Genomic DNA, 15087 nt, shown 5'->3' on the forward strand with positions numbered 1-15087 from the left:
GATTACTAATGCCAATATATGGTTAACTATTAACCAAGCGTTTCATTTTCCATGTTTTTGATTTTTAATTCATTTTAACAACATGACACTTAATACAGTTCCAAACCCCTTTTGTTTATACTATATCAGTAAAAGAGGGCAAACTGTCAAAGAAAGAGTCAAGTAACTTTAAAAATTGATATTTAACTGACACACTATGAAATTCAAACTTTTATTTATTTATTTTGTCTTTTTGTCTATTAGGGCCGTAAACGTGGCATATGGAGGTTCCCAGGCTAGGGGCCCATCGGAACTGTAGCCTCTGGCCTACACCACAGTTCACAGCAACGCCGGATCCTTAACTCACTGAGCAGGGCCAGGGATCAAACCTGTGTCCTCATGCTAGTTGGGTTCACTAACTGCTGAGCCACGACAGGAACTCCTGAAACTCAAACTTTTAAATGGTACCATTCAATGGTTTTCAGTATATTCAGAAGGTTCTACAACCATCACCCCCCAAAGAAACCTCGTACCCATTCAAGTCATTCTCCATACCTCCCTCCCCCCACTGGCCTCTGGTAACCACTCATTCACTTTCTGTCTCTGTGGGTTTCCCTGCTTTTTTTTTTTCAGAACATGGACATGTCGCTTACATGCATATGCTTTTCTGCGGGTCACCACACTTTAATTTTGCGAAAGAAGACGAGCTCTATTGAGGAATTCATATCCCCCCCCCCCCCGGTGGCACTAGTTCAACAGCACAGGCTTCTCTGCTGAAAAGCCTCCTCCGGAAGCTGCACTGCTCTCTGCAGCAGAAAAGAGGGCTGAGGACAAAACCCAGCGGGGACGGCACAAGTCTCTCGTCTTTTCCAGAAAAGAAGAAATCCAATTGGTGGAAAGAAAAATCATCTCCATGCTGGTTCCATCCGAACCCTGCCCACGGTGGGACGCGGTAGGGCCCACAGGACCCAGCCCCAGCCATGGGTGCCTGCTTGGGCACCGGTGGCCAGGCACCTAGCAAGTGGGCGGGTGAAGCAGCACCGAGCACAGGCCAGAGGTGCGGGTACCGGCCCAAGGGCCTGGATTTCCCTATTTTAATACACACCTTTTTGACTCTGTAAAGTGCTTCCACATTTATTATTTTACTCAAATCATGAGAATAACATGGTCTTTGCCAAACAAAACATTCCATAACTAAAGAAATTTCAGACTAAAAATCCCATTTCCCCCTAAAAAACCAAATTAAGAAATTAGTTGTGAAAAGAAAAAAAAGTTCTGCTGTGGCTTGGTGGTTAAAGAATCTGACTAGCATCCATGAGGACGCAGGTTCAATCCCTGGCCTTGCTTTGTAGGTTAAGGTTCCTGCGTTGCCATGAGAGATGGTGTAGGCCGGCAGCTACAGTTCAGATTTGACCCCTAGCCTGGGAACCTCCTTATGTCATGGGTGCAGCCCCAAAAAGCAAAAAAAAAAAAAAGGAAGAAATTAGGTTGTGTAGTTGTATTAACCAAATAATAAAAAATAATTCACAAATTTCTGCTATAAAAACTTACCTCCATGTTATAGAAACAATTATGCATAACTGCAATTAGGTAGTTAACATCCACGGTTTGCATCTCTTTCACATAAGCGGTGATGGTTTGAAATGCTGAGAAGCGAACATCGAAGTTGATATCGTCAAGATGTCTTTGATCAAAGGTGTTAAGCTACAAGAAATGCCATTAAACCATATAAATGAAGGCATATAAATCTTAAGAAAAATCACAATACTTTCAAACAAAAGAGACATAAGATGTTCTTTCTTACCTTGACGACATCAGTAATGTATTTCAATCCACTCTCAAAATCAGAAAGGGTCTAAAAGGAACAAAAGCAGTATATTATTAATGAATAAAACCTTAACTTTTCTGCCTCCTTTCCTTTGACTCTGCCTACACTCAGAGGTTATTAAAACATTATATATCGGCATCAAGAAAGTTACTAATATGCGTTCCACGTCATAATTATCTTTTGAAAAATGGGTGATTCGGGGTAAAAATGAGTATTACAGACCTGGAAAACTGTACAAAGCAGTTGTCTTGACAACTTGTTCTTAATAACCGAGAAGAGTTTTGCCAGAGGCCTGAGGAAGCTTGTAGGCTCCAGACAATGTTGTAACAGGTTCTGTACTGTCACCAGAATATCAACCTCTGTATCCTTATGAAGAAATATTGAGAGAAAGCATATATTAGTAATGTATAAAGCTGGTCCACTTGGCTTTAATATATTATTACACAGGAAATAAATAGGAATAAGTAAAAGGAACAGTTATCAGAAATTTTATTTCAGTCTTTTAAAAGTTCTTAGCATTTTAACTTCACCAAAAACCCGTAATAATGTCTGTTAACAGTTTCTTCCTTTAATTTTAACAGAAAATATGCATAATTTGGAAACACAATTTCTTCTATTTTCTGGTCGACAGAAAAAAAGGCCAGGAAAAATGAGCTTGCTGAGGAGAAACAGACACTTCTGATTATTCACAGATCTGTGGTCTTCTAAACCGAATTACGATGCGGTAAGGGTCGTTCGGTATAAGTAAAACCTTACAAATGAGTTTGAGAAACGGGGCGACTCTTTTGATGAAGACTGAACTACAATCTGAAAATCATATAAGAAAATCTCAGCTATGTCTGAATATTAAAATAGTCTGACTTTTCATTCAGTTTTGCCCCTGGCATCCATATACACATCTCAGATTCTGAATTTATTACTGATCAAAGTCAGAGAGGAAAAAAAAAAATCCTGAAACGGTTAGAAGCTAAACAAAGGAAAATGAAGGGGTAAACGCTTCTTTACTACAATGGTAGGTGGTGATGTCTTTATTTGTCCCCATTCCTACTTCTGCCCAATTTTTCTCCTCTATTTTCAATTTTCTATTTCTATATAAAGTTTTTTCACAAATACTCTGGGACAAAGACATCACAGAATTGAACCAATAAAATTACTGTTCACAATGAAAAGTGCCACTTCAAGGAAAAAAAAAAACGTGCTGTGAATTCCTACCTGGGCGACATTGCCATGGTGGAGGAAAGGAAGGAGGAGCGTGATGAGCAGAGAACTTTGCTCTTTGTCCTTCATAAACTTGCTGATCCTAGAGAAGGGAAAAAACGGGATGTGTAAGGAAGACATAGAGGTTAAAAGTATTTCTCTAAAAAGTTAAACCATTTTTGCAGAAAAGTGTCGGTGATGGCTTTGAAGTGTGTGTGTGTGTGTGTGCGCGCGCACACGTGTGTGTAGTAAGTTTAACACAGTTACTTGGAAGGGCCCCTTTTTATTTCTTTCCAACTTCGGGTTCATGGCTATTATTTTATTATTTTTGTAACATCTGATTGTGTAGGGGGGTTACAGTAAACCCCAATGCTATAAGTAGTAATTGGTATTGCTTATTTTACAAGGAAAGGATATTTTGTAAGTGCCAAGACTTGTAAACAGGCTTTACATACCGAATTTCAATTTCACTCCCACAATAGCCCTACAATGTAGGAATTATTAACCCCACTTTGCCCAGAGAAAACTGAGGCTCCGGGAAGCTGACGTCATTCAGCAAGAAGTACGAGAGCACACCTTTCAAACGCTGTCCTCCTGGTGCCTAATCACTTACTGTTTTCTCACTATCATGTACTACGATAAAACCTAATGTGTTTAGTGTGCTTTTCCATTCTTTGTAACTTAAAAATATACTACTATAAACAAAACATTTAAAAGTTTCTGAAAGATTCTAATATATCCTTTTTTGCTGTGGTTGAAAGTAAAAGAAAAAATAAACTTCCAACAACTAAGCTCTGTAACAATCTAGAATTTAAGATAGAATCACTGGAATTCCCAAGGTGGCACAGTGGTTAACAAATCCAAGAACCATCAGGTTTCGGGTTCGATCCCTGGCCTTGCTCAGTGGGTTAAGGATCCGGCGTTGCCATGAGCTGTGGTGTAGGTTGCAGACTTGGCTTAGATCCTGTGCTGCTTGGCTCTGGCGTAGGCCAGTGGCTACAGCTCCGATTAGACCCCTAGCCTGGGAACCTCCATGTGCCGCGGGAGCGGCTCAAGAAAAGGCAAAAAGACAAAAAAAAAAAATAAGATAGAATCATTGTTTGCACTATGATTTACCAACCAGACACTTTATAGAAATCACAATTATATACTACCAGGTCTATTGCCAAAGAGCATACTTATAAACTCTTGCAAGATCTTCCTGACTCTTAAAAAAACAAACTGCTCTTTTAGATTATTTTTATGAATTACACTAAAAAAACCATGTAACTCAAATTTTTAATTGAACAAAATATGCAAAGGCTAATAAACATGCAAATCTATTAGTCTTAGAATTTTAAAGTCTGTTATCTTTTATAATTAAATGAAGGCAGATAAAAGGTCTATTCTGGCAGAGAAAGAAAATTCTACATTAACTTAAAAATAGAGTATTTAAAATACTGAAAACCTTTTCAGCTTATTACTCTGTTAAAACAAATGAAAAACCAAATATAATTTTTTATTTTTTTTTTGGCAGCACCCATGGAATGTGGAGGTTCCCGGGCCAGGGATCAAACCTGGACTGCTGTTGTGACCTACGACATAGCCGCCACAAGGCCAGATCCTTAACCCACTACACCAAAGCAGGATCTCCTATAAATGTTTTAAAAAGTTAAAACTACAAGTGGTAATATTATCTTTTAAGGACGAATATATCACTTACTTTGAAAGAATGCCAAGTTCCTTACTGACTTGTGCTCTATTCTTCTTCTTTTTCACCTTTTCTGCACTTATTGTGGTTTTGCTGAGATACTGGAGAATTGCAGGTACATGAGGTAGAATTAATCGTCCTCCTATTGTGATAGACTCTGAAATAAACATTGACAAATGTACTGATTTTAACTATTCTCTTAAAGGATAATCGTATGGTATCTTCCTTAACGACAGAAAAAGAAATTACTCAATTCCCTTGAAAACTTAATAAATTTCAACTCTAAAGATTAAATAACTTTATTTTTAGTTAAAACATCTGTATCATTAGCTAAATTAAAATTTTACATGAGATCCTTGAGGCTTTATTGAAACCACTTTTGGTAGGAGTAAAAGGATTGTTAGGATAATACAGTGTGAAGAAGTCAGAGACATGACAGTGGAAATCATTTGAAAATGTCCTGGAGGATAGTTGAGATTTCTGGACTATAAATAATTGGAATTTCTACCCACGGCAACGAAAATTCAGTTTACATCAATCAGTATGAAGTCCTAGAGAAAAGAAACCCTTTTAATAGTATCCAAAGAGTCAGAGTCTATCGAAGTTTCCATCCTGAGGGCACAAACAATACCTCAGAAGTATAAGCATCATTTGCTTTGGACAGCTAACATACCATCTCCACTTTCTGCGTATATACATCCAGTTACAGGCAAGCTGAAAACTGTTTCTGTGGGTTCAAAATCTGGAAGGCTAAGAAGGTCATCAGCTATTTCCATCACAATACTGGCTGTGGCATCTGAGAGATTCTTCGCTGAGAGAATTGCAAAAACATTGGTCAGGATGTCACATTCCGGGTGCCCAGGTTTCTGTTTAGCCAGGAAGGGGAAATATCTGCAAAAAACCCCCCAATGAAATAGTCACCTTCTTTCTCAACATGGTTATTTCTAAAAACATCTTGCATGTGAACTTTCATGTTGAGTTTAATGAATATTTATGTGTACATATGCTCACTAATAAGATTATTCAAGAGGAAAACTACTTTAAAATCTAAAATTCAATGGGAAATAATTTTAGGTAAAACATTGTATTATCTGGGCACTTTATGTACATTTCTTATTTAATCCTCATAATATCTCTATGAGGTAGTAACACTGTCCCCACATTACGGATGAAGAAGTTGGAGAATCATCCAAAGCCATTGAGCTAATGGCAGAGCTGAGCTCTGAACCACAGTCTAAGCTCCTTCCTAAAAGAAAGGGTGTTTTTTTATCATAAGCCTTCTAGAAGGTGAATGTTTATATGCTCACATAAAAACCAATGCACCACCTTAATGAAAATTAGTGGTACAGATCAACAGCCCAAACAAAAAATTTGCTGTATCAGGGTATGCAACATTCAGAGATTAGGATCATTTGCCAAGGGAGGGGGATAAATCCATTCCCAATAATGTAAGACTCACACAAAAGACACCCTCAAAGGGTAGAGAATACAAAGGCTCTCTGGCCACTGGCAAACTAGCAACTGTTTTACAGCCAGAGATGCAAGCCCAACAATTAGTAGAAAGGCCAATCTGAAAAAATCCAAAGTTTGGCTTTAACCAATTCATCATCCCTGGTGAAAGAGCTCCAACACTTTATCATACTGAAGTCCTGACAAATGGAAAGTTCCAAGAGGTTATATTCACATGTCCAAAAGACACTGGGGTAAGTATGGGGAGGCACCAAGCAAGACACTTTACATTTTTTCATCTCCATTACTGTCAATGAGCAAGAAACTGTAGAAGAGAATGAAGTGGCTGCTGTGGTTCTATATCTTTGAGTATCACAGACCCAGCCTACATCAAATTGAGGCCCCGTGATAAAGTCTTCTTGGAAGAAAGTCCTCATGGCTTATTTGTAGAACAATGATACAACTAGAAAGCACTTCTCAAGTATGCCTATGAGGTGCTGCCTGTAAATGTCCAATGATAAAACAAGAGATGAAACTGCTTTCTCAAACTGGGAAGTAAATAAAAGGAGCCCTTCTGACCAGTAAAAATAAAACAGGCTTTCCTGAAGAAGACAATGCCAAAGTGTTTGGTTTGTCTTTGAAGACTGTTTAATGACATAAGGAAATGGTCATGACACAATATATATGGGAAAAAAAAAATCAAAACCTAGTTATATACAGTATGATGCCTAATTCTGTAAAAAGTGATGCTAAGATTGTAAACATCACTGAATCGATAATAAAGCATTTTCTTTTATTCTTTCGTTCTTCAAAATAGATCAGGGTCAACTTAAGACTGCTTCCATCACGGAGATAAACATAGGTAAAGTTTCCAGACTCTTCAGTCAATATACGTTTGGTCTGTAACACAGCATCTTTGAACCATCGGCAGATGAAGGTTCTGTAAGTGGCTTATAATGTCCTCAAAAGGATGCTGATTTATGACCATGAGCAATGAATGCATAGTTAGATGGAGTTTATTTATTTTTATTTTTATTTTTTTTGTCTTTTGTCTTTTTTGTTGCTGTTGTTGTTGTTGTTGTTGCTATTTCTTGGGCCGCTCCCTCGGCATATGGAGGTTCCCAGGCTAGGGGTTGAATCGGAGCTGTAGCCACCGGCCTACGCCAGAGCCACAGCAACGCGGGATCCGAGCCGCGTCTGCAACCTACACCACAGCTCACGGCAACGCCGGATCGTTAACCCACTGAGCAAGGGCAGGGACCGAACCCGCAACCTCATGGTTCCTAGTCGGATTCATTAACCACTGCGCCACGACGGGAACTCCTAGATGGAGTTTAAAATTAACAAAGAAGATAGTGATCTAGAAAACTTACAAAACCTGTGAAATTTTTCTGATTTTAAGTGGGAACTAGGAAAAAAAAAAAAGACATAGAATGCCAAATACAAAACAGCTTTTTAAAATTTTTAAGTGATGATATGACTACCTAGTGTGTTTCACATCTGTTTTTCCCCCTGCCAGGTCAAATCAAACTGCTGACACAACTACTACACATTGGAATAACAGCCGTATCAGTTCTAATACCATTAATTTTCAAGTTTTAATGAAACTGTAAAAACAGCAACAAATGTGTAAGTTTTGATATAATATGTACTCTACAATCTCAATTTATATTAAATTGCAAAATGTTATTTTATCTATTTTTTCCTTTTTTATTGTTATAAACAGTTCAAACCCTCCAAAGATGTATCATGAAAAGTAGCCCTTTCCTGCTCTGGCTCACCAAGCCTCCACAGGCTACAGTGACACTAATAGTTTCCCATGTACCCTTTCATAATTTTCTATTTCATTTTATATTTATACACACACACATGCACATATAAAAGCATTTTTCCTGGATCACACTGTACCTATCGCTCAGCAACTTATATTTTTCTTCAAACTATGTACTTTGAGATTTGACTACCTTATTTGACTACCTTATCCTAATAGTTTAACTGCACTAAAAGTAGTTTATTTATGCTCTTTCCATGTATTAGTTCCCTTGACTAGTTTTGACTAGATTAGTCTAAATCATTGTCATTTTAGAAGGAAAAAGATTATACACCTTGCGTTTCTGCTCCAGATACTAATTAACTTCAGCAGTGGAGTAGGAGAATACTGACTCTCAGATCCAAGCCTGTTGATCTAGGACACAAAATAAAAACAGAAACAAAATAAAAACATATACACAAATTATAGAAAAAAAAAATTGAAAAAGCAGAACAAGGATAGCAATCATATCGGAGGATGAGAGAGACAAGGGACAGAGATTACCATTTAAAGGTCAAAGTGAGCAACGATACATCTTTCTTTTTTTTTGTTTTTTGTCTTTTTAGGGCTGCACTCGCGGCATATGGAGGTTCTCAGGCTAGGGGTCCAATTGGAGCCACAGCTGCTGGCCTACCCCACAGCCACAGCAACACCGGATCCGAGCCGCATCTGTGACCTACACCACAACTCACGGCAATGCTGGATCCTTAACCCACTGAGCAAGGGCAGGGATCGAACCAGCAACCTCACAGCTCCTAATCGGATTCGTTTCCGCTGCACCATGACAGGAACTCCGGAAAAATCTTTCTTAAAATCAAGTCTCTTCTACGGTCTCAGCTGTAACTACAGGAGTTATTGTCACCAAATGGTGATGACCAGAGAAATCAAACAAGGAAATAAGTAACAAAAACCCTGTGTATTTACCCTCATGCTTGTTAAAACCCAGAGGCACATTATGTGAGATGCTACAAAAGTCACCTTTGCTTAAGAGACACAATTGTATTCAAATTAAGTATAAATGTCACGGTATTGCACACACTAGCTCTTGAGCTTTAGGTGGTAGTGGAGACAAAGAAAAGTGTTCTGAAACTGCAAGAAACAATCTTGACCTGAATGAAAGGACCAAGACAGGCATTCCTGTCTGGGTGTAGGCTGTGCTGGTGAAGAAATAACAAAGGAAGAAGCAAAGGTATCTGGGCAGAATGTAGAAATCGAGGTTCACCTGGGGCCAGACGGCGCCATGGAACACGGCATCAATTTCTTCTGTTCGGAACTGATAGGACTCCCAATCCAAAAAGATATCAGTTACCATTTTGATTCCAAGGCGTCTTAGATTTTTCAGTGGGTTAATAAACCTCAGCTGTATCTGAAAAATAAAGATCTTCCATTTAAAAAAATACTGTTTTTACCCTTGACTCCTCTGGGAGGTACACCTGCTCAGAAGGATAGGAATCAAATGGGAAATTCTGTTATTAAGTCTGTCGACTCTGGTTCTGCTTCACATGGAAAATCAACAGAGCAAGTCATATGGTTTTTCTCATTGAACAAGAAGGGAGAAAAAGAGACTTTGAACACCCTAATTGAAACTTTTCCTGCCATCACAATGCCTCAGATTAGGGGAAAAAATTTTAAACCTTCACTTCAAATGAAATTCACTTTGTTCTTGTTTTCTATTATTATTATTTTCATCGTTTTTTAAGACTAGGAGTTTTGATTATTCTTGCTAAAATTAGTCTAGTTAAAGAATTTATGGTCTCTTCATACTTTGTGCAGTAAAAGAGAATGAGGTGACTGAATTAAGGGCTGGAAAGAGCTCAAAATACACAACTCCAAGAAAAATACAATCCGGAAAAAAAAAAAACAAAAATGGTTTGTCTTTTTAGAGGCATAGAGGCTGGCATGGGCAGATGTCTAAATCAACAGCAAATTTCTTTTAAGAACAGATATTGCTACTTCCACTGGCATCTCCTTCCCTATGAGTTACAAAATTATAAATAATGCAGCCAACCTTTTTCAGCTCATTGTAGAAAAATACACTGAGCTTCTACCAATGGGTTCAATGGCATGCTAGCCAGAGTCCTGGCCTCAAATGAAAATCTTACTGAAGGAAACTTTATCGAATTATATGAGAGATGGAAAATGCCAAAGATATTTGATAGAAGAATTACTATAAATTAGAGAAGGGTAATCTCATGAAGGTCTTCAAGAGATTTAGGCCAGGCAGAGGAGAGAGAAAGACCTCAAAGAGATTTCTCCCAAGCACAGAATGTTGTAAAAACCAAACAAATCAAGGAAGTCTCGACCCCTAAATGTTCTTTTTTTTTTAATGATCTTTATTTTTTTCATTATACTTGCTTTACAGTGTCCTGACAATTTTCTACTGTATAGCAAAGCGACCCAGTCACACACACATACATGTATACATTGTTTTTCTCACATTATCTTCCATCATGCTCCATCACACGTGACTAGATATAGTTCCCAGTGCTATACAGCAGGATCTCATTGCTTATTCACTCCAAAGGCAATAGTCCGCATCTATTAACTCCAGATTCCCAGTCCATCCCATTCCCTCCCCCTCCCCCTTGGCAACCACAACTCTGTTCTCCAAATCCATGAGTTTCTTTCCCGTGGAAAGGTTCATTTGTGCCACACACTAAATTCTAGATATAAGGGATACCATATGCTATTTGTCTTTCTCTCTCTGACTTATTTCACTTAGTATGAGAGTCTCTAGTTCCATTCTTCCACTTTATTAGTATATTGTGAGCTCTGGATATATTAAGTGGCAACTTATTTTTACACGACCTTAACTGCTGACATTAAAATCTATAAACTCGCTAAAACGTCTGAAAGCAGCGCAAATGCTCTAACGTAACGAATGTCAAGTGTTAAGGCTGAGATATCATGAAGAAAACTAATAGGGAAGTTACCTGTCACAACAATCTGACCATCTGATCAACACAAGTATGTGAATCTGAAATGGTACATTTTAAATTCAAAAGAGTAGGAACATGGATGCCATTAATTTGCTGTCCAAGTCTGAGGAATCATGATCGCCCACATATCTACCCAGTTTCTACTGTTTACTTCTGGGTAATTATCTCACTGTACAAGTTATAAAGACAGGAGATGACAGGCAAGCATGAGAAGGTGACATGGTTACACGTCATTCTCTTCTGCTTCATTTCTACTGGCAATATTTTCAGCTAGATCATATTTGGTGAAAGACTAAAACTATGATATTTGAAAAAGCATGGTATCCCCTGGAGCAATAAGAAACTAACCTTGGCCAACAGGACACCAAGTCAGACGCCCTCCTTTTCCGCATTCTCATCAGCCCCCTCCCCATCAAGCAGGATCTGTATGTTCTCTTCTCTTTTAGAACTATAGTCTACTCAGTAACTGTTGACTAAACTGGAGAAAAATCCTGAAAATAAGCAACTGCAGACTTTATTTCCTAGAGGAACAGTCCATATGACTGAGTTTATGGATATTAGCAAGTTACTTCACTGCTTAAATGAACCAAAACCCCCCAAACAAAAACAAACCCCCAAATCCAAACCAAAACAACCCTCAAAATCCCTCAAGACACACATTTCAGTGTCAGTCAATGCCTTGGAGGATCAGAAAGCAAAAAGTAAATATGTAACTTAGCTCAAACACATAAATGTAGAACTTTAATTCACTTGAGTAATATTACTGTGCCATAATTCATTGCAGAACCTCAAGGAATGCCTTGGACTTGTCCAAGAATTAAAAAAAAGAAAGAAAGAAAAGGAAGCTCCTATCTATCAAGAAGACTACTAGCACTTCACGACCTAAAGAACTGTGAAATTGCATAAATGATCTTTTGAGTTACTGATTGTTGACTCAGGAGTAAGACCTCATTACTGAGTAACTTCTAAGTTAACCAAAAAGTCAGAGGACTTATAGAGGGGTTGTGAAACCTCTGACCTTCCGTGATTTAATATATCCGTGTGTAGGTAGTCACTACCACACTGTGAGGCAAAAAGTCAAATTCTCACGGAATTCTCCGTAGGGCCCCGATGCTCTCACGTAACCCAGGGGAAAAGACCTTCCAAGACCGCTTTTCAGCTTCCCCTCCTGCCCCCACCCATGGCCTCTTTTCCAACAAAGCAAAGTGGTAATTTTAAAACATCAAACTGACCTTCTAATTCCCTTGCTTCAAACCTCTCAGAGGTTTCTGAGCACACTTCAGAGTAAATCCAGCTCCCTGCCATGGCCTGCAAGGCCCTACCTATCTCTTGACCTCATCTTATACACTGTGCTTTGGCCACCTCCACCTTCTATCTCTTCTTACAATATGTCAAGACTGTTCTGCTTCAGGGACTTGGCAATACTAGTCATTTTCTCTGCCTGAAATGTTCTTCCAATGGCTGGAAAATCTTACTCTTTCCTCGCATGCCAAGTAGTACTTGACTGGATGTCAGACACTGAATTCTAGTTTTGTTTAAACCATCTGGAAGTTTTTTGAGCTTTCCACTGGGATGCAGTTAACTTAACTGGAAAAGGTTTGACCTTTGTAAGCTCTGCTAGGTGGTGTCATGGTAGCCTTTCCTCCTGGGATCCCCTGCCTCCACCATGGAACCAACCCCCTTCCAAGGACTCTGCCTGATGCCCCAGGTCTTAACACAGTTTCCGCTCTGGCTGCAGGGAACGGGAGCTGTTCCCAACCCTGTGTGGGTCAGAGGACTGTTCTGCCTGCTTCTTTCCGGTGGTTTTACTGCTTCTAGTCAGGACAAGATTTAACCTCCCCTCTCAAGACACTAATAGACTGAACAGAATATGACACAATGATTTCTGGACGCTGGACAGCAGGCAGCAGAGGACGATAATGCCTGAAGGAGGGGAAACAGGCGAGATGAGCCCTACACCTTCCCCAGCTTCCTGCCTGGAGAGTTTCAGGCCTTGGTGTGGGAAGAAAGAGAGCAGGCAGAATCCAACAACCTTCCTAAAATGAGGAGACAGAGTTGTGTAACTTGGGGAGGCTATGGTGGCCAGAATTCACAAGGCAGGGGATTAGAGAGGAGAGAGTGACAGAGAATGAGCTTCAGAGATCTGCAGAGGAGCCTGCTGTGTTCATTTTCCTCTTAGAACTTGCCATCTGGCATGATTCTAATTATTTATGTATTTATTTATAATCTTCTCCCCAAGAGATGGAGTCCTTATCATCTCATTCTCCACCTACAACAATGTCTGGCAGATAGCAGGTTTAAGTATTTACTGAATAATTAAATGGACATGAACTTGTGTTTGCTGCTTCATCCTAGTGCTTAGCACAGTGCCTGACACACAGGAGGGGCCCAATTAATATTTGTTGAAGGGATGAGTGAAATGATGGAAACAAAATAGTGCCTCCAAAAATGAAGGGTGAATTTTAAATCTCTGGATCTTGGTAATCAGAGGATATTATTTCATTACTAAAGCAAATTAATATCCACGCAGTCTGAAAAAGCAGCATAAAATTTGGCAGTCAATTTTCAGTTATGACTGTATTTGAGAGGCAGTTCACCAGGAATATCCATAAATCAAAACAAATGAATGAGAGCAGAGAATCAACAGCAGAGAGCTGAGTCTAGATCTTTATTTACTTCAAGTCCCATTTTCTCCAAGGAGCCTTGAGTCCTTAAAACATGGTTTTCCTAAACTTCAAAAAGTATACTTATGTCCACATACTGGTTTCAAAAGAACATAAATCTATTGTCTTGAATATAATTCAGGAAACATTTCCTAAGCACCACCTATGAAGCTTCTTGGCAGTTAGCTAGCTAGCTTGTCTTGCCCAATCTTGCTACTTACGTTTATTTAAAACATTGCACTTACAGCAGGCAAGCATTTACTTTTAAAAGAGCTCTAGGAAACTCTATCTCAAAATAACAAGGACAATGCTAACATTGTTCTCCAACCATTCTGAATAAATGAGAGTTGAAAGATGTCCTAGACTTCCAGGCTCCTGAAATTAAAATCTAAGAAACCTAGCTCAACTGTCTCTGACTCTGGTTTCTAAGATGTATATAGAACTAACTCCCTCCCTACCATCTCATCTCCTTTTAAAATAGATACTTGATATAATCTGCATTTTTAGCTATTCATAAATATTTATAAAGGTAAAGATTCCCATTATAGCAAAAGCCATTTTAAAGAGATGCTTTACATAAGAAAGATTTAACCTAGACGGATGTTAAATATTCAGGCCCCACCAAATTCTCAAGTAAAACATAGATTTGTATTAGCCCAAGAAATCAGCATCTAAAGTGAATCTCTCACCTTTTCTCGTTGGTCAAGGATGTGTGATGCAGTTGCAGTCATGCAGAGCAGTATCTGCAGAATCTTTGGTAAGTAAGAGCTGATCAAATGGCTAATGTTCTTTAATACTATCTCAAGGCTATTTAGGATACCATGCTGACGACCTAAAGGAAGAACTTTAGATAAATCCAAGTCTTCTACTGCTTGTATGACAGCAGAATGGCACTCTCCTAGTGAAAAAGAGAGAAGCAAAGACAGATGAAGGGAAATATTAGTTTGTTACTATTTGTTTTCATTTTTAAAAATTCTATTTAAGTAGGGTTGATTTACAATGTTGCGATATTTTCCACTGTGCCACAAAGTGATTCAGTTATACATGAACACACATCCATTCACTTTTAGATTCTTTTTCTTTTTAGAACATTGGACAGAGTTCTCTGTGCTAAACAGCAGGTCCTATTTGGCCAATCATTTCACTTACCTCAGTGTGCATATGCCAACCCCAAATCCCAAGTCCATCTTATGCTCCCAACTACCTGTCCCCTTTGGTAACTCTATGTTTTTCAAAGTCTGTGAATCTGTTTCTGTTCTGCAAATAAGTTCATTTGTATCTTTTTTAATAGATTTCATATAGAAATGATATCATGATATTTGTCTTTCACTGTCTGACTAAATTCACTTAGTATGATAACCTCTAGGTCTATCTATGTTGCTGCAAATGGCACTATTTCATTCTTTTTCATGGCTGAGTAATATTCCACTGTATATATGTACCACATCTTTTTGATCCATTCCTTTGTTGATGAACATTTAGGTTGTTTCCGTATCTTGGCTAATGCAAATAGTGCTGCAGTGAATGCTGGA

At 38.6% G+C, this 15087-nt stretch overlaps 1 protein-coding gene across 1 annotated transcript in view; it reads right to left on the reverse strand.

The window, feature by feature from the left end:
• Window positions 1-15087, reverse strand: part of UTP20 (UTP20, small subunit processome component) — a 102477-nt gene that overhangs the window by 40040 nt on the left and 47350 nt on the right. The window contains exons 27-35 of the mRNA XM_005664203.3: window positions 14245-14453; window positions 9176-9319; window positions 8249-8328; window positions 5368-5585; window positions 4707-4851; window positions 3020-3107; window positions 2030-2173; window positions 1784-1834; window positions 1531-1683 (exon numbers count right to left, since the gene is read on the reverse strand). Of these exons, the coding sequence (XP_005664260.1) occupies window positions 1531-1683; window positions 1784-1834; window positions 2030-2173; window positions 3020-3107; window positions 4707-4851; window positions 5368-5585; window positions 8249-8328; window positions 9176-9319; window positions 14245-14453 (1232 nt within the window). The remainder of the gene's footprint in view (window positions 1-1530; window positions 1684-1783; window positions 1835-2029; window positions 2174-3019; window positions 3108-4706; window positions 4852-5367; window positions 5586-8248; window positions 8329-9175; window positions 9320-14244; window positions 14454-15087) is intronic.

This window comes from Sus scrofa, chromosome 5 (genome assembly GCF_000003025.6).
Source record: "Sus scrofa isolate TJ Tabasco breed Duroc chromosome 5, Sscrofa11.1, whole genome shotgun sequence".
Classification (NCBI taxonomy): domain Eukaryota; kingdom Metazoa; phylum Chordata; class Mammalia; order Artiodactyla; family Suidae; genus Sus; species Sus scrofa.